We start from the raw sequence: 26,107 nt of genomic DNA on the forward strand, positions 1-26,107 counted from the left end.
AAGTTCTAGTTAGTTAAGTTCTAAAATAAGGGGTCTAGGACACATAAAGATCTTTACAAAGGGGCAAATTTACACTGCAGTGTCAGATGCTTAGCACCCAGGATGGTAGTTATGTTCACTATGTACTGTCCCTGATCCTGTCTCATGCAGTTAAGTCTCCCTGACTGTGTGTAGGAAAAACATTTCACGTTCTCTCCATTGTTCCTTTAGCTTCTTCTGCATGCAGCAAGTTTTCTCAAACTGGACCAAAATTCTGTTATGGGGGTCTGTGCTGGGCATAGTAGGTCACCTAGCAGTAGACCTGGCCTCCAACTGCAAAGACAAATTCGTCTCCACCCCTCCCTAGAGTATCTCCTTTGGGATCCAATTGCCAGGGGTAGAATGTGGTTAATGCCAACTGCAGGTATTTTAGGATGTAGACACCCAAACCCTGTATTAGTTTTGGGGGGAAGTGAGGTGTGTGCGGGGGTTAGTCACACCAAGCAGTGCTCGGGAGCTATTCCTGACTCTGCTTAGGGCTCATTCCCGGAGGTGTTTGGGCGAATCATACACAGTGCCAAGGGGAGCAGATCCTCGAAGGCCAGGCTACAGCAGGAAAGACAAGTTCCTCCCCCCGTACTATCTCTCTGCCATAGATTAGTGGCCTAGAAGCACCATTTCTAACTTGCTAGCCCCTGATCACAGTCTAAGAGATGCTCCTCCCAGACTGTAGTATCTTTTACTTTTACGTTTATCTACGTTCCTTTACATTGAGCTCCGATAAATATTAAAAATCAGTGCCGAGTAACTGCAGCTCAGGCCCAATGTTTTGATTGTTCATTTGCAGGGCAAAGACCCGAATAACAAATCGTTGGGTTCTTCTCTTGTGACTCTTCCAACAATTCAATCCAACAGTCTATAAAAGAAACCATCTGTTCAACATTTCCAAAGTTTAAGTCATAGTTAACAAATATTTGAGACTAAAGCGATTAGAGTCTATTCTAGTTATATAGGTCAGAATCTAAGTGACCTCCGCACCTAACTGCAAATGTTGGCTGTACGACTGCTCGTGTGCACAAGACCATTGACAAACCCTTCTCAAGACACACTACCATTAGCCTGACCATGGAGCAGGTACTAAGCAGATTCTAAGTTTTCACATAACTACTACATTGTGAAGACCGATCCTTCGCCTTTATGAAGCTCACAGCCAACCGCCAACCCTTAATAGGTTAACTTCAAATGTTCTGAATTTAGGAAGATGACTTCGTTTCTTTGGTTGGTTTTTGGATCACACCCAGGAGGGTTGGCCAGGGGACCATGCAATGCTGGGCATCAAACCTAGACCTCTTGCATGCAAAACATGTGGTCCAGGAAGGAGGCTGTTGAATTAGCTTCCTAATGCCCGAAGAGGGCTCAGGATCAATGATGTGGAATGAAGAACCTTTAGATGAACCTTTAGATATTAGGCCAATTTTATACCCCAACACCATATGTGGTCCTGAGTCATGACAGGAATGATCCAGAAACAGGAGTAAGCCTTGAGCACAGCCATATGACCCCAAAACAAAACACAATGTGTAAGACATATAAGCACAAACATATATATATATATACACATATATATACATATATATATATACACAACACACACACACACACACACATATATTCAGACTACTATATCCTTCCATTAATGGCCACCATGGATTTCAGATGTATTTTACTCAATTAAATCACAGTAAGGAACCGATTGTACAGGGTAAGGAATTTGCCTTCCACTTCACATATGGTCCCAACACAGCCAGGAATGCTCCCCAAGTATAGAACCAGGAGTAAGGCCTGAGTACTGCTGAGTGTGTCCTCAAAAATCGTTAAAAAAAGAAATAAACCACTTAAAATTGGCCTGATGTCAGATAAATGAGGCATTCCTAATAAAGATTATAATCTTTTGCCTTAGGAACTATTGCAAAGATTGAATATTCATGTAGTATTGATCAACTAGTTAGTGCCTATTTTATTTTGTGGTGCCAAAGATTTAACTCAGGGTCCCACATATGCAAGCTAAGTGCTCTACCACTAAAAAATATGTATCTATATCCTCACCAGCTACCTTTTTTCTTGGCTAAAACATTCCTTACAAGAGGACGCTGTAATTGACACGGTTCAACCAAATTTTCAAAGTTAAAACTACATATTTAGATTGTGGCTATTTTATATATATATTTATTTATTTATTTGCTTTTTGGGTCACACCCGGCGATGCACAGGGGTTACTCCTGGCTCTACACTCAGGAATTACTCCTGGCCGGTGCTCAGGGGACCATATGGGATGCTGGGATTCAAACCCGGGTCGGCCGCGTGCAAGGCAAATGCCCTACCCGCTGTGCTATCACTCCAGCCCCTATTTTATATATTTAAAAGGAAGGCAAATGGCCAATTCTAAATACAAGTGAAACTAAATTAATTTTTAAAAGCTGGGGGGCAGGGCTGTACTTGGGTCACATGTTAAGTACTGTGGGTTATTCCTGGCTGTGTTCAGGAGTGACATCCCTGATTAACATGAGACCCAAGGTAGAACTGGGCTCGGACTAATGCAAGACAAATGCCTCACCTCCCGTCTCCCCAGTTACAAGAAAACTTGACTGAACTACACAGGTCAAAATGAGCTCAAAAGTTAACAAATTACACCAAGTCTATCGACCGCTTTTTTCCAATTCCTCACAGCACTCTGAGACCACATTTATTTATCTGACATTTGCAGTATCTTGACTTATATAGCTTTATGACAAGCAATTCTGGAGATAAAAGTGTGTAAGAGAAAGAAGTTATACATCAAGATTGGTTGGGAGTACCTGCACTTGGTTTTGTCTTTCTTCTCTCAGACAATCCCCAAAGCATGCTCCAACATGGCAGAAATTTGGCAGGGCCTTACAATATCCTTCTCAAAACACATAAATGAATGCTTTAAGCAACAGCAATCAAGTTGTCATTCTTAAATGAATCTCAATATTGAGAACACACAGGTTTCAAAAAAAGGAAAAAAAAAGTTAAAGCAGGTAAACCAGACAATGCATTTAAAACATTTACTCCTAAAAGCTTAGTACTTGTTAGTCAACCTAAGTTTGTTGTATTGCTTTTCATGTAATTTTAGCATCAAAATAAAGGCTATCAAAGGTTTTATCCAATTTAAAGCCAGGAGATCTTTTATCCTTTAACAATAACACAATTCAAATAACATTATCAAAGTTCAATGCTGTAATTAATAATCTCCTTAAACAAGAGGACCTAAGATTTGAACAAGCAAAACCTATTGGAGTTCGGCCTGAGTTTGTGCTATGTCACAAAATGTCAAAAAACACTTAGCTCTGAGGGGCCCTCAAATTTCTCCCAAAAGTACTCATAGAAGTTATATAGGAGATCCTGAAACCTTGTAATGCTTTCCGTGACAGTACTTAAATCACCTATACTGTTGTCTAACATTCTTAAGTCATCTCCCCCCACCATTGTCCACCCTTCCCCCCTGCCCCCCAACTATGCTGGAAATTGAGCTCATACAAACAAGAATTCTACCCCTGAGCCCCACGCTGGCCTGAACCAGCTCATTTAAAAACAAAATTTGTCACTACCCTAAAAGGAGAACCAGAATCATTTTCTATAAGTAGAAATATCTTTATTCTTCCACATTTCAGTAAGAGGACTTGCAACATTAAAAACTAACACACTTAGGAATACCAGCTGTTTTCCATCTGTTTCGTTATAAACATTTAATCTTCCATATTCTGAAAATGAATCTTCTATTGTTTTATAAACAATTTATAGGTTAGTCAGAAGCTTCTTGAGAAACCTGATTTTCAACAGGACTTCCAATCTACTTAGAGCAAATCTTGTAACTTCAACACACTATCACATTCTTTCTATACTCAAACTCATTAATTTACATAGATTCTATCATAACTTAACATTTTAATTCCTTAGATCATCAGAATTAAACATAGAAGAATTAGAATCGCAGCCTTCATATTCCTAAATTGGAAGAAATAATATCTGAATTGACTCAGCATTGTTTTTTTGGAGAAAAGTTTAGAGGAAACCAAAGGTCCTCAGAACAGTCATAGTTCAGGACTACATAGTTCCTTGAAAGCCAAATTTAAAAAAAAACAAAAGACAACCTGTACTAAGACCTCTTAACCTAAGTTAAGAGGAGGAGACTCAGAACAGGAAACAAGAGATTAAACAATAATGACAGGTAAATCATTTCTTAGACTTCCGGTGATTCTTGGCAGGGAAAGATTGTGCTTTTGGAAGAAAAAAAAATCAGTCACAAAGTGATTAATCAAGTGACTTAATACAAACAAGAAAAATAAATATTTGTTATAAGGTTTGCTCCCAAAAGACAACTGTAGTCTTTCTGCCATACCAGCTCTCTTTTCCAGGGTAAAATTCAATTAAATAAGGCAGGGTCTTTCAAATTGGCATGCTCTGGCTAGATTAAGCCGAGAAAAAAGGAATTTTTAACACCCATTACCTGAAGTCCAAACAAGTTGCCTTTTCCCTGCTTGTTTTTTTTTTTAACCATCAGAAACTAGTACCAAAGAGATAAACGTAGGAATCCAAATCAAATAGACAGAAAACAGACATCATTATCATCTTAAGAAAACATTTTTTCCTCAATCAGAATTTTATACTGTCTGACAACAGAACACTGAATACATGCTTGAACTAACCTCATTTCTCCGGTATTAATAAGCCACCCAGCACTCATTCTTATTACTGAATATTAGGGAGGGAAAGTCTAACTGTTCTTCTTTCAGGGCTGTCTACTGAATCATTTCAAGATTAAAATAATTAAGTCAACAAACAAACCTGTGAAACAAAGGCCAAGTCAGTAAATATGCAAAAATATAGCAAAATAAATTCCTGTATGATAAAATAGAAGAGTCAAACTGTTTTTCTTCTTATTACAAGAATTGTCTCTAAAGATCATCCTAACCTCTTTTTCCTTTAGCCATGAGTTATCTCATGAAGATAAGTGAAGCTATGTCATCAAAATGCTAGCCTTAACATGAAATGTGGTCTCTTTCACTTCAAACAAGGAAAAGCAAAATAAGACAGAACAGCTCAGTTTAATTTCAAACGTTAATATATTTTCTATTTTATATTGAACATATGCATCTGGAACCCCTCATTTGCAGCAACTATCACATCCTCATAAAAGGGGCAAAATTTGTAAGATGCCTCTTAAAATAAATATTCTTTTTTATAAAATAATAAAACTTCAAATAAATATTCTTTACACTAAACAATATGTTGAAAAAATTAGAAAATAAAGGTTGAATTTTACTGTAACTGTACAATATACATGAAGTCCAAAGGGAAATCAGAGTCTTACAATAAAGGCTTTCTGTAAGGCAAAATACAATCTAAAAACATACTGATTGATTCACATTCTTCCGAATGTACAACATATTAGTATAATATTTTGTGACTGTGCCAAATAGCATGGCACAACTTGTTTTTCACAGTTGCAAATATTATTGTATATACAAAAATATAGCACATTATCTCTGGAGAAAACAATGGAAAAAAAGTCATTTGCTAATTTACAAATTTTGCAAGTACTATTCACAAAAAAAAAAAAAAACTGCCTATGAGTGTCTGTTGCTTTAGCTTATGCAACATATGGGTCGCCAAGGTCTGTATCCCATACTTCTGAGCTCCATTAGCTGAGTCCTAATAAGCGTATCAGTTAAAATGGCACATGGACAAAAAAGCATTTCACTGCAAACAGCAAAGAATATCCCAACCCTCTATTAACAGTGCCAAGATTATAACTGTTTAGTTGGTTGCATATGTGTTAAAAAAAAAAAACGATCCTTATTACTGTAATATTCCTGATTAATAATGATGCTATGTTGGTTTTTCAAAGTTCCTGGGTGGGACAGTGGGAACTTTGCAGCAAACTGTGTTTGAATTTTTACAGCGGCATCCAGGCCTGTTAACGCGGTCATAACACCCCTGGCACAATTTAAGGCAACCCTTGGCTGGAAGGTAACACCATAAACAAGGCAAAAAGAGGGACATGACGCCCATGGCCGACCAACGCGTACACCAGTGAGACTGGCTGCAAGAACACGGGTTGTCGGCACAGTTGTCCTCATCATCATTAGAACAGTGATAGAAGAGACCTTTCACACAGCACACGCAAGTCCCATAGTCAATCACGTTCTGGGCTGAGCAAAGGCACTGCTTGTCGCAGATCCAGTCTGAGGGCAGAGGCCTGGGGTAGGTGCACTCCTTACACTTGCACTTGCCGCAGTCCTCGCACCTGTAGGCGTGCAGGCCCAAATCTTCTTTGCTCAGCGGCTTCAGTTCACCTGGCTTGAGCTCGGATTTGGGCTGCACCCGGATTATTCCATCGGCCGCAGGCACGGCGGAGAACGAGGACCCTAGGAGTCTCTGTTCCGAGGAACTGCTGCTGGTACTTGTCCGTGTGCTGCTCCGGGACCCCGAGCTGACCGTGCTGATGGACCTGGACAGGGGGGCGCGGGCGGCAGAGTGCAGCCTGGGGGGCTGGCGGTGCTCGGGCAGCCCGTGGAGTCTCTCGTGCTTGTGCTGGGTGGAGGGGCGAGGGGCAGGCTTGAGCCCGGGTCTGGGCACCACGGTAGGCCCTTCCGTGTACTCATTGGTGTTCCGGATGGCTCGGATCTGATCCAGAGACAGGACGTGGACCTGCTGGCTGAGGGCATCTCTGGGCTCGGGCTCCCCGCGCGGCCGGCCTCCGTCACGGGGCGCCTGCAGCAAGGGCTGTGACCCGCTGCCACTCTGAGCTCTGGCCTCCATCGGGTCTTGGAAGTATGGTCACTCCAGCAGGCTTAGCACACATCTGAATTCCTGCGGAAACCCAGAGGAAAGAAGGTTTACACTCCAGGATACTTCCCATTCTCCACCCACCTGAGTTAACTCTTCACTGCCCACCTCCCTCTGGGCAGCAAGGCTTGAACGTGCAAGGGGACGAGGGTGAGGGCGTGGAGTGGCGTAGGGGGGCTTCGAAAACACCCCGAGGGTCAGTGCCAAGACACACTGTAAAGGACCCCGGAGGGCTTCCCTCACTTCTTGAATCCAGTGGGGGGCCCGTGCCACAAAGCTAATCTTTGTTTCCTTCCGGCACAGAAATTCTTTATTCAAATGCACAAAATGTGCAAAGTCCAGGCTGAACCTTGAAAAGGGGCCAGGAGTCACGGAGTCACGTTAGGATCATTGTTCTGAACATGATCTCTCTCCTCACTCCGAATCTGTGATATACATTGGACTGTGGTCGGCCTTTGGGCCCTAAAATATGAAGAAACGCAGCCTAGAAGAAATCCTTCCCGGCTTCAGCCTGCCTTTATAGCATACATCTCGAACTGCATCTGAAGCTCTATCACTGACAACCCCCTCCGCCTCACAGAACTCCGCACAACCATGCACTATCACCACCCAGCAAAGCCAAGTGACCTCTAAAGCAAACTTACACAGGAGCAACAAGAATTCATTTTCAACTCAACAACCAGACACTTCACACAGCCCGAGCACCCAGCACATCTTGAATCGTACAGGTCAAAGATTGTTGTCCTTCAGAAATAAATTACGTCAAGCTCTTAACTGTGTCGCCTTCTGTTTTTGAAGCAGCGACCCCCGCCCCCCCCAAAAAAAAACCACCTTTCATTGAGAACACAAACCGACTGATAACAGGAAATGTAAAAAAAATCCAAGCGTTTATAGACTTCAACCTTACCACCCGATAAGCCATTCTTGAAATCGCAAACCGCTCTGCAAAGCCTGAACTATCATTCCCCGTTGCCCAGGAAGGAAAAAACGGGCAAAAGTAGAACCTTTAGCCAGTCTCCGCCTTTCAGGAGCGAGGCACAGGCAGGTGACACACGCCTCCCAACTCCGCACAAGGTGAAGCTGGAAACAGGATCCCACTTGCCACAGAGAAGCAGCCGCGACACCGCTGCAGCGCTGCAGTTTCACTCGCTTGCCGGCTCTGATCTGCGCCCCAACACCGTCCCCAGCAGGTGGGACACAGTGGAAGCCCCGGGGGACTCTTCTCCGTGTGCAGAGACACATCCCAGAGGCCACGTTCTCCCTCCCCCACCACCCCTGCACACAATCTCCAGAAAGGACAGACAGCTGGGGAGGGGGGGAGTGTAGGGGAGGGGGGGCAGCCGACGACACGCGGGCGTCTCCAATGGGACGTGCCAAGCCACGCCGGGGCACGATGCCCCATCCCCCTCCCGTTGCTGCTGAAGTTCCGTTCCCCCCCCCCAACCCACTGCAAAGGACTCCCTCCCGCGTCCCGAGAGCCACTGTACCCAAGGCGGTGGTCACGCAGCCCACGGCGGGCGAACGTGCAGAGAGCCGGGGACGCGGGGCACAGGTTTCCAGCCGCGACGAAGCCTCAGCCGCAGGCACCCGGGAGGGCACCGCGGTCGAACCCACGGGCACCGGGCGACTCCGAGCGCACACAAGGAACGCGCGTTGCCTGCACCCCTACACGCACTGATTTTCTTTTCCCTTTTTTTTGGAGTCGGGAGATTAACAACCACCCAAAATCCCACCACCCCTACAGACCCATCTCTTCCTTGCAACCCAAGGAAGGCAGCTGAGACATTTTCCAGGCTTCCCTAGCGCACGCCGGGGTGCACGGCTCAGGTCCCCGGGCTGGAAACTTTTTTGAAAGCAGATTTGCTGGCAGTGAGTGGAAAAGTAGCATCTCTGGGGGAAGGGAGAGTGTCTTAAATCCCGAAAGGAGGTGGTGGGGGGGAAAGAAGCCCACACACACACACGAAAAAAGGTGCTTTCTGCCGATCCCCGGCCTCCTTCCTTCTCAGAGCCCCCCCACCTGCGGCCTCTCTACCCACGCCCCCGAAAGTGTCTTGACCCCCCCTCCCCTTAAGAACTGCGTGTGATCAGACTAAAGACTGGGGGGGCGGGGGTAGGACTTCAGCACAAGGGTGGGGCCAAGCAAACACAGAAAAGCGCTTTGTGAAAAAAAAAAAAAGCACAGAAATGTTGAATTAAAAAAAAAAACCATCATCATCAACAACAACTAAAAAGCAAATTAAAAGAAAGAAAAGGGGTTGTGGGGGGGCGCACCAAGCTATAGCCTCTTCTCCCCCACTCTTCCCAGGTCCTGGAAAGGGATCGCGCCCGCCAGATGACTTTCTTCCCGTGCGGGGTCACTCCGCGCTTCCCCAAATCAGAAAATCGGGCAAAGTGTGACCCGGGCCGGCCACGGGGCAGGGGCGGGCGGCGGGCGGCACTTCCGAGCCGCAGAGCCCGGCGCCAGGCAGGGCGACGCTCCCGGCCCGCACCCCGGGCCAGCGGCGGGGGCTCGCTCCCTCCGCCCGGCACCCTGCCCGCTTTTCACCCACGGCGCGAGGGGGTGGGGGTGGGGTGGGCGTCGGGTTCTCGGCGTCCCGGGAGACGCGCGGCCCCCGCCCCCCCCCGCCCCCGGCCCCGGGGTCAGCGCCCGGCCCGGGACAGGTTCGAGGAGCGCGAGCGCGCCCCGGCCCCCGCGATCGCGGCCACCAGCACAAAGTGCTTCGCCCCCTCCCGCTCCCGCTCCCCGAGGGCCCCTGCAGACACCGAGCGCGGCGGGCGACCGCGCGCCGAGGGGCCCCGCACTCCCACCTCCCACCCATCCAAGCCCCCCTCCCCACCCCCAGAGCGCGCGGGCGCGTGCGGACCCACAGGACCCCCCCACCCCCCACCCTCCAGCCCCCAGTCCCGGGCCGGGCTGCACCTACTCCATGTTGCTCCCGACGCGCCTCACCGTGCTCGCGGCTCTGCAGCAACCCCTCGCGCTCGCTCGCTCGCTCTCTCCCGGGGGCTCCTTCCTGCGCCGCGCCAAGAAATCCAGCCCCGATGCAAACTTTCCCCCCGTGCCGCTCCGACGCCGCTCCAAGTCCAACTTCCGAGCGATCGGCGCGGGGAGGCCAAGGGGGAAAAAAAAAAGAGAAAAGAAAAAAAAAAAAAGAAAGCGACGAGAATCCGGAGTCAAGTTCCCAGCGATGACCAACACTCCGGGGATTTCGGGGGGCTACCCCCACCTTGGCTTTTTCTTTTTTCCTCTCTCTCTAGGAGCGCACGCGGAGTGTTAGTTCCCTTTTTAATTTTTCTCAATGAACTGGAGGCCGAAGCGCCCCACAGGCGAAGTCCTTTTTTTTTTTTTCTTTTCCTCTCCGGGCAGATGAGCGAAGCGGGAGCAGCAGCAGCAGCGACACGGCCTCAGCGCGGAGCGGCGGCGGCGGCGGCGTCGGGGGCCGGGCGGCCCGGCGGGGCGCGGCGGCGGCGGCGGCGGCGCAGGGGCGCGGGGCGGCGGGCCGGGCCGGCCGGGCGCGGGGGCCTGGGCGCTGCGCGCTCCGCCGGCCCCTCTCCGGTGCTCGCGCTGCGGCGCGCGGCTCTCGGCGGTGCAGACTGGGCGTTGGGGAGGCGCGGCGGCGAGGCCGAGGCGGGGGCGGTGGGTGCGGAGGCGGCGCGGGCGGGGGCGGGGGCGGGGGCGGGGGCGGGGGCGGGGGCGGGGGAGGGTCCGGGGCCCGGCCGGGGGGGCGCGCCGCTGGCCTGCGCCCTGGCCTTTCCGGAGCGGGCGGGCAGCGCTGCGGCGGCCGCGGCAGCAGTAAATGGCGTCATGTGGCTCCGAGGCGGAACAGAGCAGTTGTTGTCCCAGAGGATATATCGCATCCGGTCCCCGCTCATTGGCTCGGCGGGGCTACATTCACTCGCTCCAGCGCCCGCCAGCGCGCCCGGCCGCAGGAGGCATTCAAAAGGGCAACCGCGCCGCCCGGACGCCGTCACGCGGGCCGAGGCCGCGGCGGGCCCCGGCTCTCCCGTTCCCCGGGAACGCCTGACCCGCCGGCGGCGCCCCCGCCCCGCGCCCCGCGCCCCGCACCCCGCACCCCGCACCCCGCGCCCCACCCCCACCCCCGGAGCCCCCGCGAGCCCTCGGCGCGCTGGAGGGGACTGGCTGGCTCGCCCCTGGGGAGCGGGGAGTGAACCATTTCCAAGCACTCTGGGTCGGGCAGGGTTGGCCTGGAAAAAAGAAAAAAGAAGAAGAAAAAAAAAACAACACAAGTTGTTGCATGGTGTCCCGCTGCATTCGGGATCCGGGGCGAGTCCCACCTCCCGCTCCCAGAGTCTCGGCACCCCCCTACCCACACACACACACCCCTACCCCAACCCCCCGGCCTCCGAGGGGGGCGACGAGGAGCGGGGGAGGGGAAGGGGAGCGGGAAGTGAGGTGGGAGGGCTATTGGTTTATTCTTTGTCTTCTGGATTAACCCGATTATACACCAGGCACCAGCACAAACCGCCTCCCCCCACCTCCGAGCCGTGTAGGAGTGGAACGGAATGCAGATTCGGGTTTCAAGTACCTTCTGCTCTGGCCGGAATTTGCTTTAGATTGTGTCGAAGGGTAGTGTTGTGTGTGTGTGTGTGTGTGTGTGTGTTTCCCGCTTTCATACGAGGTCATATTTTTAACGGGGAATAGGGGGGAGTTCGCTGGTGCTTGTGGAAGATCTTTTTTTTTTTTATGCAATAGCTGGAGGAAATCCTACCAGCTAAGCCCTTGAAACATGAGTTCTTTCCATAATACATACACGGTCACTCCGAGCGACATCGCGGGTTTCTGAAATAAACCGGGAGGTGGGGGGGTGGGGGGTGGCTGAGATTGGGGGGGGGGGGTTGCCGATCTCCTGCAGACTTCTTCCAACAACTAGAAATCATCCTCTCCTACTCTTCTTGTCATCCAGAGCCTGTCTCAGGAAGACCCAACCCGGGTGGGCTGCCTTGCTCTCGCATTAAAGAAAAATAACAACAACAACAACAACAAAAAGAAGTCGCAAACTGCATACAGAAAACTGCCTTGTATTTACCAAGAAACGTGCTTGCACGTGGGAACCTCTGCGAAATGACCCTTACATGCGCGCGCGCGCACACACACACGCACGCACATGCACGCACGTACACACGCTGGAGTCTTCATGATTTATAGGATGTTTTTACATTATAGGGGAGAGTAGAACGGTCAAAACACACCCATTAGCACCTGCAATCCGGCCCGCGTGCGGGGTCAGGGTGCTTGAAAGGAGTGCTAGGAGAACGGGGGTGCTCGCCTCCAGCGTCCGGCCGCGGCCCCGGAGCCCGGGGTCGCCGGGTCCCCGGCTCCAGGACGCGCGGCGCCCGGGTCTCCCATGTTCCTCGGGCGCTCCCTCCCCCTCGCCCGGGCTTCGGGACGGGCGATGGCAGGGGAAGTGGCATGCGCTATTTCCGGGCGCTGGCCTACGTGCCCCCACCGCTCGGGGGCAAGTGGATGCGGCTGGCCGAGTCGGCCCCGCCGCGCCCCCGGGGTCGAGGGCGCGAGATCCCGGGGCCGCCCGAAGCCCGGGCGCTAGCTGGCCCGACGTCCAAGTCCTCCGGCGTCCGGGGACGGGTGGGGGCGGGGAAGGCGGGCGCCGCCGCCGCGTGTCCGGCCTGTCTGGCCGCCAGGGGGCGCCCGCCGGGCACTGCGCTGGCCTGTGGCTCGCTTTCCCGTTCCTGCAGCCAGCGGGCGGGCGTGCGGGCCCTCCCCCCCCAACAGCGCAGCAGGCCAGCTGGTTGAAAAATGAATCAAAAGTCGTTTTGATATACAGGTCACGGCAGGTAGCTACCCCTACTATCTCCCTCGGCCGCATTCCGTTTGGAAGGCGAAATGAGGCACCTAGATTCCGAAGAAACCCAGTTTTTTTTTTTTTAACACCCCACCCCCCCCTCCACCCCGGGGGAAAGGATTGGGGGCCAAATCCAGGTTGTGCAAGGCTAGTCCGGAAGGCGCTGCCAGTGTCTGGCCAACAAGTCTCCTGGCCGAGCAGGTGAAAGAAGCGCCTGCTCTTTGCCCGCTCAAACCTGCACCCAGTGTCTGCTGCTTAAGCAGACACTCACACGTGCCAGTGCAGTTCACCTGCCCTGCAGAAACTCTGCGAAGATATATTGTTCGGGATCAAAGCAGAAAAGGAATTTAAATGAGGACCTTCCGGCTTAGGTGTTCCGGTTAGAATACCTTCTGCTTTTTTATTGAGATCATGGGGGGAAAATTCAACACTTTGTACTTATCTTCTGTGAACTAGAAGCAATCTTCCTCCGACGACCGAGAAACTCGAGCTTGTTGCCTAGCAAAACATTTAACCTCTAGGTTAAGTACAAGGTTTTTAAGGAGTTTTGGCTTCTTTCTGATTTGGAATTCTTTCTATTTATTGCGTTTCGTGCACTGGTGATCTTTTTTCGGAAGTGAAGTTTGCAGAACACTACAGTGTGCTTTACTTAGTTTACTCCAAAAATGTTTAGTTCTAGGGGTTGGAGAGATAGCACAGCAGGCAGAGCACTTGTCTTGCAGGCAGCTGACCCAGGTTCGAGTCCTGTGTCACTGTCCCCCAAGAGGTGCCGGGTGTAAATCCTGGGTACAGAGATAGCAGTAACCCCAGAGAATCGCAGGCTGTCACCCCCAGACAAAAAATGCCACTTCCCCACACCGTTGTTTCATATTACATTGATCTCAACTTCCTTTGAAAAATTTAGATTTTTGAAAATTTTTCTTCAAAAAAATAATGTGAATTTTGCATCTCAAATCTTTGCTGGAAGGCACTATGGGACAATATTAATAGTCTACTTTGCCAATACCTATGTTGGGTGAGAAAAGTCAGGTATGATGGCCACACCTAATGCTGCTCAGGGCTTTCTCCTGGGTCAGTACTGAAGGATTACGTGACACCAGGGGTCCAACCAGGGCCTGCTAGGCAAATGTCCTACCTGCTGTACTGTCGTTCCAGGATAAGTCAGGTATTTTCAAGGTTATCTCAACTCACTGGTTTGAGCTTCTGGTGAGTGGTATAGTAATGAGAGAAGATAACATTAGTCAAATGTAGTTCCAGTTTCTCTGTGAGTTGGAATGACCTCCTTGACATTCCTGGATTCATGGGTGTATGAGAAATATTGCAATGCTATCTATGATGCACTTTTTAGACAAAGAGAAAAAATATGAACTGATTTTTCAATTAGTTCTATAATTAAGGAAATCTATTTATGCGTACCTGCTTAAGCACAGTGAGTAGGGCATTTGCCTTGCACGTGGTGGACCTGGGTTCTATTCCTCCGTCCCTCTCCGAGAGCCCAGAGAGCTACCGAGAGTATCCCGCCTGCATGCCAGAGCCTGGCAAGCTCCACATGGCGCATTCAATATGCCAAAAACAGTAACAACAAGTCTCACAATGGAGACGTTACTGGTGCCTGCTCCAGCAAATGGATGAACAATGGGACCAGAGTGCTACAGTGCTTTAAGACACCCCAAATGCAATGGTTATACTGCTTCCATGAGTGACAATTTGGGTCTTTCCACTGTGTCTTCTGATATCCCAATTGCAGTAGTAAAATTAGTTTTGCAACAAACACTTCAGGACGGGCACTACCTGGGTTAAAAGCCAGCACCAAAAGGTTACTGGAAATTTTCTCTTTGATAGCAACCACTATAGTCATATCATGGTTCTTTGGTTTGCTTTCTTTTGTTTGGAGCCACCCCTGTAGTTCTCAGCGGCTGCTCTCAAATAGGGTCTCTGTACTGGCCCTTTGAGTTGCTTCTCCTGCTCTCCTCTGAACTGCTTTGATTCTCTGATTTCTATTGATATTGTCTCTATGAGGGAATTGAGTGGCTGAAGAGTTTTCTATTGCGTTTGAACCCTCTTTTAAAAATGTACGTTTTAAAATAGACCTCAATCTAGAGTCCTAAATCTAAATCTCTTGGAAACTAGGACCACTGTATCACTTCATCTAACCTTCTTCCTCGGAAGCTGTTCTTTATCACTAATTGAACTGGGAGAAAGATACAGAGTTATCTGGAGTAAGAGGTGTAGCCTTGGGATGGCTTTGAGGTGGTGGCTCCTCTGGGTCTGGCCTCTATCAGAGATTTTCGGTTAGTGTTGGTTGTGTTTTGTGGGGTGGGGGGGTGGGAGTGTGTGTTTGTTTTTGGTTTTGGTAGTGCCAGAGATGAGACACAACTCTCTGCATGCAAAAATGCACTTTTTTTTTTTTTTGGTTTTTGGGTCACACCTGGCGATGCACAGGGGTCACTCCTGGCTCTGCACTCAGGAATCACTCCTGGCGGTGCTCAGGGGACCATATGGGATGCTGGGATTTGAACCCGGGTCGGCCGCGTGCAAGGCAAACGCCCTACCCGCTATGCTGTCACTCCAGCCCCTGCACTTATTTTAGCATTGAGCCAACATCCTTCAACCTTTATATCAGCGATTTCATATTCAATCTGAATCTGGTGAGTTTGATTGGTGAATTAATCTTCCTGCTAGATCCACACAGATCATTATTACACTTTTTGCAAACTTAGACACGGATTAAAGTTCTATAATTTAATGAAGGAGTGTCTCTTGTGCCCCTATGATCTCTCTCTCTCTCTCTCCCCCCCCCCTCCCTGCCTCTCTCTCCCCCGCTCTCCCTCCCTCCCTCCCTCCCTCCCTCTCTCCTCTCTCTTCCTTTCTTTCCACACCCAGCAGTGGTCAGGGACTAGTCCTGGCTCTGTGAGTGGGGTTGCCCACTATATCTGTTCAGCCCGAGTATTCTTATTAAACTTGAAAATGAAGCTTCTTCTACGTAGGGCAGATGAGTACAGAGAAGTTAAAACCGTGAGAATACTGCATTATTGCTTTTCCTTTCACCAAATACTCTAGGTTTGTTTATATTTAACATTTGTTTTCCTTTGTTCCAGAGTCCTTTAAATCTAAGTGTTAAGGCTTCCCATAAGCAAAAATCAAACTGAAGTAACATTTGGATATTACTGACCAAATTACTAAAGAGGAAATTTGAGACATTTTTGAAAAATTCACAGTTAGCAGTATGAAATTTTAGCCTTGGAATCAATTTGAGTGTGTAAATATATTTCCTATTATATAGTCACTTTAATCAAAGATCTTTTTTTTTTCTTTTTGGGTCACACCCAGCGATGCACAGGGGTTACTCCTGGCTTTGCGCTCAGGAATCACCCTTGGCGGTGCTCAGTGGACCATATGGGATGCTGGGAATCGAACGCAGGTCGGCTGCCTGCAAAGCAAACGCACTCCCCGCTGTGCTATCACTCCAGCCCCAATCAAAGATCATCTTTAAGATGATACTCTTTACTTCCACGTAGACCATTCTTATGTTTCAAATGCTACTATATTAAAGTTATTAGCCATCACTGAATTACTCTCAGTTAAAATATTAAGTCTAAAAAAAAGAGCTTCAAACACCACCTTGTATAACCTCAGTAGGCCCCAAGCACCCCAGGCCTGAACATCCCCAAGCCATGGTGAAGTGGATTTCTGGTGGGAATGGACACGTTCTCCTCCCTCCTTCCAGCTTCTCTGGCTGTGATTCCCCTTTAAAGCCCTGTAGCACTGTCCTCCAGTTGTTCATCGATTTGCTCCAGCAGGCACCAGTAACATCTCCATTGTGAGACTTGTTGTTACTGTTTCCGGCATATCAAATACACCATGGGGAGCTTGCCAGGCTCTGCCATGCGGTAGCTTGCCGAGCTCTCTAAGAGGGATGGAGGAATAGAACCTGGGTTGGCCGCCGTGCAACGCAAATGCCCCACCTGCTGTGCTATCTTTAGCCTCATGCTATCTTTAGCCCTAATACCCCTTTAAAAAAAAAAGGTTCAGGACTGGAGCAATAATACAGCGGGCAGGACACTTGTTTTGCAAACAGCCAACTCAGGTTCAATCCCCAGCATCCCATAAAGTCCACTGGGCACCCTATGAAGTCCCCTGAGCACCACTAGGAGTGATTCTTGAGGCAATAGTTATTGCTGAGCACCACCGGATGTGACCCCAAAACAAAACAAAAAGTTCAATTTGGCAAATAGGATGAGTCCATGCAAATTTATTTATTTATTTATTTGTTTCTTTTGTTTTTTTGCTTTTTGGGTCATGCTCAGGGGGTTACTCCTGGCTTTGCACTCAGGAGTTATTCCTGGCAGTGCTTGGGAGACCATATGGGATGCCAGGGATCGAACCCGGGTCGGGCGCGTGCAAGGCAAACGCCCTACCCGCTGTGCTATCGCTCCGGCCCCAAGTCCATGCAAATTTAATGTATTTCTTTGTACCAAGAAATCTTTGGAAGTTGCAGTGAACTATGATTCATTTGAGAATAATACAGGGTGAGGTAAAAGATAGAACAGCTTTTTTATACATAGCCTGTGTTGGATGAGACTCTGTGCAAAGACTATCCCAAGCATCAGAGTTGCCTGTTTTCCTATTAGGAAGACTTTGAACTCCTTTCTTCAGGACTGAATGAGAAAGACTTTACCTCCTTTCCTTGCTTAACCATTTTGTTTAGCAATCCCAGCAAGCTACTCAGAGTATCCCGCCTGCAGGACAGAGCCTGGCAAGCTACCCGTGGCGTCTTTGATACGCCAAAAACAGTAACAAAAAGTCTCACAATGGAGACATTACTGATGCCCGCTTGAGCAAATCGATGAGGTACGACAGTGCTAAAGTGCAGTGCTTTTCATTGTAGAGTAAGCCTACATGCTGGAAACACAGAGCAAGTGCATGGTTTAGGTTTAATAAAGTTTTTAAGGTAACCATATTCGTAACAACTATCCAAGTAATTATCCTGCCCCAATTCTCTTCAGATAAGTGTTCCTTGCTATTCATTATTAATTTGTTAATTGGGGGTGGAGAGAGGTTGCAAATGACAATATTCCAATCCTACCTTCTTATTTCTAATAACTGTTGGGGTAGTTTTAGTAAATGATGCTCCCCTTCATTTATCTTTGTAACTTACTAGCACAGTTTGTAAAGAAAGTCAGGGCTCACACTTTCTTCCCTTTGCCAATTGTCAAGAGTATAAATTGGATCTTTGTTATCCTCCCAAGCAGACTGATTTTAATATCAGGATGAAGTCTGGGATATCAACATATTTTATGAACTTTAATCATTTTTAATATTTTTTAATAATCTTTAATATCATTCTTTTTGAAGTTCTGATCATTCCATTCCATGGTCCCATGGCAGTGAAAGTACTTTTTAAATTGGCTCAAGTCCCTTTGCTATATCCCCAGTCTTTTTTGAGAGTTTCCTGGTTGACTTGATGCACCTGATTCTTCTTCACTTTCTGGAACTGGATTTTGCTCTAACAAGACTGTTTTTCCTTTCAAAGGAATAAAGTATTTTATGACCACTGTCTGTGTGCTTGGGAGGCCCATTACTGTAGTAACTGGTTTGGTTATTAAGAAAACATGTTTTATCACAGATACATCCCTCAATGAAATATGTTTGTCATAATCTTCATCTTAAATAAGGGAAACATTTTGATTATCGTAAATATTAGAAACCCAATGCTTTTGGGAGATGAATAAAATAACTGAGCATCATAAAAATGTTTATGTTTATCTTAAGTTTATAAAAGTAAATAAAGAGGTTTTGAATTTTTGTGTTTTTTGTTGTTGTTGTTTGTTTTTTGGGTCTCACCCCACGATGCACAGGGGTTAACTCCTCCCTCAAAACTCAGGAATCACTCCTGGCAGTGCTCGAGGACCATATTGGAAGCTGGGAATCGAACGGAGGTCAGCGGCATGCAAGGCAAACACCCTACCCCCGTGCTATTATTTCAGCCCCGGTTTTGAATTTTTAATGGTAGGACTTAAGGGACATTTATTAACATTGAAACTGCGTTCTGTTTTGCATTATTTAACAATTATCAGAAATACAATTGTTAAAACCCTAATTTTTTTTATCACTGAAATAGTAAATGTTGGAGTTAAAAAAAAAATCCTTATGAAGTTTCTTGTAATTGGAAGGAAATCTATAGGAAACATCTATTTTTTTTTTTTTTTTGCTTTTTGGGGTCACATCTGGCGATGCACAGGGGTTACTCCTGGCTCTGCACTGAGGAATCACCCCTGGCCGTGCTCAGGGGACCATATGGGATGCTGGGATTGGAACCCGGGTCGGCCGCGTGCAAGGCAAACACCCTACCCGCTGTGCTATCTCTCCAGCCCCGGAAACATCTATTCTTAAAAAAGAACATATTTATTAATAAATAGACTGATGATAGGAAGCTAGGAAATACAGATAAAAGTCTATTTTTCTGAATTTCTTACTTGGAAAAGCACATTTAAGAAAGTGCTGCTGATTAATTAAAATTAAATACTACTATAATTTCAGATTAAGGAGTTAGGCTTCTATCAACTTTCAGCAACACATTTTAAAAATAGCTGTAAGAAAGCCATCAAATATAATTCCTTTCATGCTCTATGTGAAAGTCCTCTGTAATATTGAGAAATATTCTCATCCTGGTTTTGCAGTACACAGATAGCATGACAAATTAGATCCTCAAAATTAGTTCTTTTTTTTGCTCTTTGGGTCACACTTGGCGATGCACAGGGGTTACTCCTGGCTCTGCACTCAGGAATTACTCCTGGCGGTGCTCAGGGGACCCTATGGGATGCTGGGATTCGAACCCTGGTTGGCTGCGTGCAAGGCAAACGCCCTACCTGCTGTGCTATCACTCCAGCCCCTTCTTGCTTTTTACAGTACAACTCATGGGGGAAAAATAGTAAATGCTGAATATTTAAGTACCATAATAGGTTCCAAATGCTTTGGGAGTTCAAAAAATTGGAGTTTTAATTTTGGACAAATCTGCATGATCCCTTGATGCTTGAACCCTCCTGGTACCTCCACCTAGCCTGTATCCAAGTCCTTACACTACCTCAAGGTTCTTCAAGCTCCTTTTCCTCACAACACTCCTGCTATCTGCATCCCTTACTTTCAGCTCAGTAGTTACAACTAGCTTTTAGTTGCTCAGAAGTCCCTCTGCCCTGCAACATGAAGTTTTAAGTGCTGTCCTTCCATCTTGTCTGTTTTCATAATAAGTTCTGCTATCTGGTGTCATTTTTTTCAGGAGGCTTTTTCTGACCTCTTTCCTAAGTTCTCTGATACATATCAGAGAAGTTTAAGTTTGGGCTTCTGCCCAGCCATTTCACCTTTAGCAGTAGGGGCCCCGGCACAAAGAGCTCAAACTTTATTTAAATTGGATGGATGGGTAGATGGGTGGGTAGATGGATGGATGGATGGATTTTCATCTGCTTAAAAAGGGATACTGTAAGGATTGGGTGATCTGACTATCTCCAAAGCTTCGCATATGGGAAACCTTTATTATGTAGCAGTAACAATTTCAGCTAAATTGAATTTCATTATTTACTTGCTAAAACTAGCTGTTCTGCCTCCATATTTGGAGAAAGAAATTAAATAGCAAGCACAAGTTGATTTCTTTTGTGTATCTTGTTTCCGCTCTTATAGATCTAAAAATAGAGATTTAGAACAAGTTTTAATGACTTAATATATATGTTTAGCTATTAATAATCTGTTTCTATAGGAATTTTAAGTTTATATTGATTTTTGCTTTCACGTGTGACCTTTTCAAAGTAGGTAAACCACTTTAGGGAAAAAGGGACCCATTTAACTGATGTTTTTTTTTTTTTTTTTCTGACTGCAGTCTCTCCATTTGATGACTTGTTCAAGGCATCTGGAGATTTGAGGAACGTGAATTCTTTCTTCCAGAGTAGCTTCGACACCCGGTGTCTTCTCTGGTCTCGACTTTAGCTATATATTTTGGGATGAAGCCTTGTGTCCGCAATTAAATCACAGCTCCATTTCTCCATCTGTGGAGGAAGACATGCTTTCATGCGTACGAGATTACATGTGGCAGAGAGTTTGGTGCACAATCAAATGCAATGAAATTGCCTTGTTCCAAATTCCTTACATGGCTGGGATTGGATCAAGATGAACTTGACTGCGAATAATAAACGCAATGTTTTGGCTTAGATGTTTGGGCTGTGTAACAGGACCTAATATTGCCAACATGGTAGGAACCAGGTTACCAAGTGCTCCCTTTCACTATCAACAGAGAATGGACTTTGGGGGTGGGGACAGAATGCCTATCTTCCTGGAAGACAGCTGACTGGATTGCTGCTGACTCGATTGCAGCCAGAGGGTTTGAGATGAGAACTACTCACTTTCTGACTACAAAGAACTGGCAACCTAAATGGGGCGATGAGCTACCAAAAATGCTAAAAAAATGCACTCAAGGGAATGCATTAAACCTGTTTTTGAATGTGTGTTATTCATGCTTGTTGGTTTGCTGCCCCACTGGGTTAAGGAGCTGCCTCTAAGCAGGGTGGGGGTAGGAGGGGAGGAGTGTTGCTCTATATCTGTGGGATGCGGTTCAGATGTTTTTCATGTTCTCGTTTTGTTACTACAAATTTTGAGTCGTTTATTAAGAAGATAAAATTCTGGCAACGTACATGTTTCCCTCACGATCTAAAGGCTGTCTCTCTACAAAACCTCTCTTACGCTGAAATTGTGTAAAGTGAAGCAACTGTCAGTCATTTGTGCAGTTTTGTTTTCTTTTTAGCGTTCCTTGATCCAAAAGCTAGCCTACTCAAACTTACATAGAACCCAAACTCACATTGCTATGTAGAAAAATGAGGAATCTTAGGATTAATACACAGTCTACATAAAGTAACTCCTGAGAATGGGACTCAAAAGTGCCACTGTTTTGTTGTTTGCTTTGGCGATGCACCCTACCTAGTCCTGCCCAGGGATCACTCCTGTCAGGGCTTCGGGGACCATGTGGACATGTAGAGTGCTGAGGGTTGCACCAGGTTTGGTTACATGAAAGGCAAGTGCCCTACCAACTCTACTGTCATGCCATTGTTTGTGCTGAACATGGACTCCCATCTGTAGAAGATGTGACTGTCAAACAAGTGCTGCATGTTATATTTATTTTTGTTTGGTTGGGTTTTTTTGTTTGTTTGATTTGGGGCCATACCCTGCAATGCTCAGGAATTACTCCTGGCTCTACACTCAGTAATTACTCTGACGGTGCTCAGGGGACTCTATGGGATGCCCCTGGGATTGAACCCTCATTGGCTATGTGCAAGGCTAGTGCCTACCCACTGTACTATCTCTCCAGCCCTTATTTTGTTTTTAATTGATTTCCATAAATGAATTGATTTTAGGAGTTCAGATTCTTGACTTTTCAATGTAAGTCACCATATTAAGCCCACCACCCAAATATCAGTTCCTCTCTCCCAGTCTATAGGGTCCCCTCTACTCTCTGAAGCCTTCCTCCCTCCCTATTTGGTAACCTCAGATCTGTAGTGAGAATCCTTGCTCTGTTTCTTTGCTTTGATTCTTTTGTCCCACCTATGAGGTATTGTATTTCTCCTCCTGGTTTACTTTGATGAGAACGACCCCCTCTAGGTCTATTTACGCTGTTATAAATGTCAGACTTCATGTTTCTATATACCTGAGTAGAATTCCATTATATATTATATAAGACATACCTTTATCCACTCATCTGTTATTGGGCTAATTCTAGATCTTTGCTTATGTCTTTAAAGTGAAAATCCTCTTTAGATTTCTTTCTATTAGCAATGACAGATATTAATGTTGATCTTTCAAAACGTGCGTGTCATAATGCAAACTTTTGGGAAGGTGAGGCACAGCTGGTGGTGTTAGGGGACCATGGTATACCAGGGATGGATCCTGGGGCTCCTTCTATATGTTAAGCATGTACTTCTCCATTTTCTTAGTGATAATGATAACTTTTGAAATATGGTGAGATAACTGTGAACCAAGATTGGGTGGAAAAGTTCTATATGTTTATAGTTCTGCAACTTCTATTGTAGGACAGCTGGTAACTATAGTTAATAATACTGTGTTGTACATTTACTCAAGGGAGTAAAATATTTGTTTGTTTGTGGGCCACACTTGGCAGTGTTCACAGATTACTCCTTGATTAGGGCGGGTTGCTTCTGGTAGAATTCACAAAGTGATTCAGTAACCAGGGTTTGAACCTGGGCCTTCAGCATGCAAAACATGAACTCTAGGTGGAGTATGTCTTAAATCTTCTCACGTGAAAAAATACTAAGTGAGATGGTGGACATTTTAATGAACTTGACCATGGAAATAATTCCACAATGTAAGCATAGATCAAATCACCATATTATGTACACTTGAATGTGTTATAGTTTTGTCAATTGTACCTCAACAAAGCTGGCAACAGATGCTATAGAAGGGAGGACGCGAAGTCAGAGGATATACATATATGCCTATTTCAATTCATAAACATTCTTAAAATGCAAGCTCCCTCAAAATGGAAGGGAAAAACTTTGCTTAGGAGGTAGGGTGAGGTGGGTCATTGATGGAGGGATGCAGACATTGGTGACAGATTTGGAGTTGGACCATGGAATGCCTGAAACTGTTATTAAAGGATTTGTAAATCATTTACAAATAAAGAAATAAAAATGAAAAAACACTAAAATACACATACATAAAGTTCAAGATGATCACAAAGTGATGATGATAATGTTTAATTCCCATTTGAAGTCTAGTTTGTTCTATAATGCCCCAGGACCATCTTCTTTGTCTTACCTTTGTTAGATAAGAGTGGCAATAGATTGAAAATACTGAAATATTTTCATGCTTTGGTCTTTTTCATTTCATTACTGGTTATTAGAGTGAAATTGATTTTATCCACATAGTGGTTTTAGTTAATGTCTCCATTTCTATTTGGGGTAGGTGGAAAAGTCAGAACTTATGGTGTGCTGAGGTGTTATCCCCGACAGTGTGTGGAGGACCATATTTGGTCCCAGGGTGGGTGGATTCGAACCAGAAACTGCCACCAGCAAGGCAAGTGCCTTACCTGCCTTATTATGGCTCTAGCCCTGCCTCAAATTTAGTCAAAGAACCCAAATCACACACCTAAGAACCACTTTTGCAATAAAACAGCTCTCATGGTTATCTAGCTCACAATTAAATTCAAACAGAAATTTACACGTTTTAGAAATGTCTTAGAAGCAGCAGGTAAATAAAATATTCATATATTGTTATGCTGCATACGCTGTTGACTAGCTATCCCCAAAGTCAGACTTGCTTTCTCATCTAAATACTCCCTGGCCCAAGTTTCATTTGTTTTTCAACTCCCCCCATCCCCCCACCCCTCCACCCCCACCCCCACCCGGAGAACCGGTAGTGGAAGAAAAGATTCCTTCCTCTGTGGACAGTTTCTGAGTTTTGAATTCTGTCAACTCTGCCATGTAACCTGACCCCAGCGCTCATGAAATCTTGTTAGCATTCTCTTATTTTCTTGCTGTCCTTTCTGCTTTCATCTTTTTTTTTTTAAATTTTCTATTTTTTGCTTATGTCACTTAAAAAAAAAAACTAAAAACCTCGATTTGTATTTGTTATACATATGTGCTCCTCGGGTCGGTCGTTTGGCTTTTGACCCAGCCACTTTTCACCTCCATCCTCTCCTTCCCTCCTCCGGCAGCTGGTTGGGCTCCTTCCTGCCCTGAATACCCCATCCCCCCCGCCCCCCAACCCCCCTTCCAGTTATTCAAGCTCAGTCATTAGCACCCTAGCCCCCGACTAAAATTATGAATGAAAAGCCTTGTTGTTCTTTACAAATAACTCTGGCTTCCTCAGTCAGTCAAATTCGAATGGAAGTGACTGCCGGACAAAGGGGCGGGATGATGGACAGTCCACACAGCAAGTCCTCAATGCCCACAGGAAGTTTTTAAGCCACAATCTAGGTAAGAGAAGGCTGGGCGTTCCCGGAGGACGAGCCTCCCGGAGAGGCCCGGGGGACGGGGGAGGGGGATGCTCTTTGTAACCCGAGGACACTCGGGGTGTGGGGGGGGCAGTACCCTCAACGCCCTGCAAGCTCAGAGATGACTTTTGTGTGTTTTGTTTTTTTCTTTCCAGGCTCCATCCCTCGCCGGGATGCAGGGATTCGGGTCCGCGCTGACACGCACGGACAACAGGGAAGGCACCGACCATTGACTTGGGCTTTGAATGGTGCGCGGTGCCGGGGTGGGTTACAGACTCCGGGCAGCAGCGCTCCCCGCCGGGATGGTGCATTGTCCCGGGGCCCCTTTTTCACCGCGGGGGCAAAGGTAATTGACAGGCCGATTGTCTGGCCGGGCCCCCTGCTGTTTTAAAATCCTGGAAGGCCCCCGTCACACGTTGTCAATAACAGCCGGCCGAGGTGCCGAGTGAAGGACTGCTCAGGAAACAGTTGGAGCCCTTCAAGTGGACAGGCCTCGCTGCCTTTCCTTGCACTCTGACGGCCACAAGCAGCTCATTCAAAAATAACCTTAAAGTAATAAATCAAACTCGTTTCCTGAACTATACAAGGAACAGCTGGTTATTTTTCCTCACTTTTTTTTTTCTTCTAAAGACAAAAAAAAAAAAAGGTGGTGGTGGGGGGGAGGTTTTTTCTTTTTCTTTCTTTCTTTCTTTTTTTTTTTTTGCTCCTACGGGAAATCAAGCATGTCGAAATTTGGCAAAGCAATTGGGATGATTTAAATTGGGATGATTTAACAGCTAAACGTTTCTCTTTTTAATGCTCGAGTTTTAGCAGTCTGTTTTTTCCCCCCTAGGTTCGGAATGCGTTTTTTGCATTCTCTGCTGTTCTGATGTCCCTTATCCGTCCGCTGCTCCCCTCTTTTGAAAGAAAGATGGGTTTTGAGGGTCCTCTTCTGAGAATGTTTTCCCTAGTCTTAATGTGTTGGTGAGCTGACTCAGTTCACTGGACAACTGCAATTTGTTATCAGCCGCAGAGTTTGAATTCAGAGCTGTAGTCCCACATGGTGGCTTCTTGTAAGGGCCATATATTTTGGACTTCTGAAGACAAGGCAGTTTTCCTTTGGTTTGTTGACTTAGGGACGCCAAGCTGGTGTTGTAACTGAAGTAGCCTGTGTCCTAAGAAAGTGCATTGTAGACTTTCTTTTTCGGTCTTTATTGTATGGGTCGCTCATGTATGTATTTGTACCCCTCATTCTGGGAGAATCCGTCAACCTCTGATATCCTAATCAATAAATAAAAATAGAACTATAAATTTAAAAGCAAGAAACTATGCATCTGTGATGATTAATGTGCATAGCTGACTATTTGAATAAATTCATTCCAAAAGAAATATTTTATGAGCCGTCAACATGCATCTTCAAGATGAGCTTTTCACAAGTTGTGGACGTTTAGAATTCAGAAAGCAAGGT

General features: G+C 46.5%; 1 protein-coding gene and 1 long non-coding RNA gene across 2 annotated transcripts; one reads left to right on the top strand and one right to left on the bottom strand.

Annotated features, from left to right (window-relative positions):
- Positions 1-3,630: 3,630 nt before the first annotated feature.
- SPRY2 (sprouty RTK signaling antagonist 2) lies at positions 3,631-10,307 on the bottom strand. The gene is made up of 2 exons (XM_055143253.1): positions 9,800-10,307; positions 3,631-6,873 (listed from the first exon to the last, which is right to left on the bottom strand). Exon 2 carries the CDS (start codon positions 6,820-6,822, stop codon positions 5,890-5,892), a length of 933 nt encoding a protein of 310 aa, XP_054999228.1. The 5' UTR covers positions 6,823-6,873; positions 9,800-10,307; the 3' UTR covers positions 3,631-5,889.
- Positions 10,308-24,458: 14,151 nt separating this feature from the next.
- LOC129399682 (uncharacterized) lies at positions 24,459-25,942 on the top strand. Its single transcript, XR_008627256.1, has 3 exons — positions 24,459-24,643; positions 24,816-25,006; positions 25,493-25,942. It is a non-coding gene; the product is annotated as an uncharacterized LOC129399682 (long non-coding RNA).
- The last annotated feature ends 165 nt before the right edge of the window (positions 25,943-26,107 follow it).

Source organism: Sorex araneus, chromosome 1 (genome assembly GCF_027595985.1).
Source record: "Sorex araneus isolate mSorAra2 chromosome 1, mSorAra2.pri, whole genome shotgun sequence".
Taxonomy (NCBI): domain Eukaryota; kingdom Metazoa; phylum Chordata; class Mammalia; order Eulipotyphla; family Soricidae; genus Sorex; species Sorex araneus.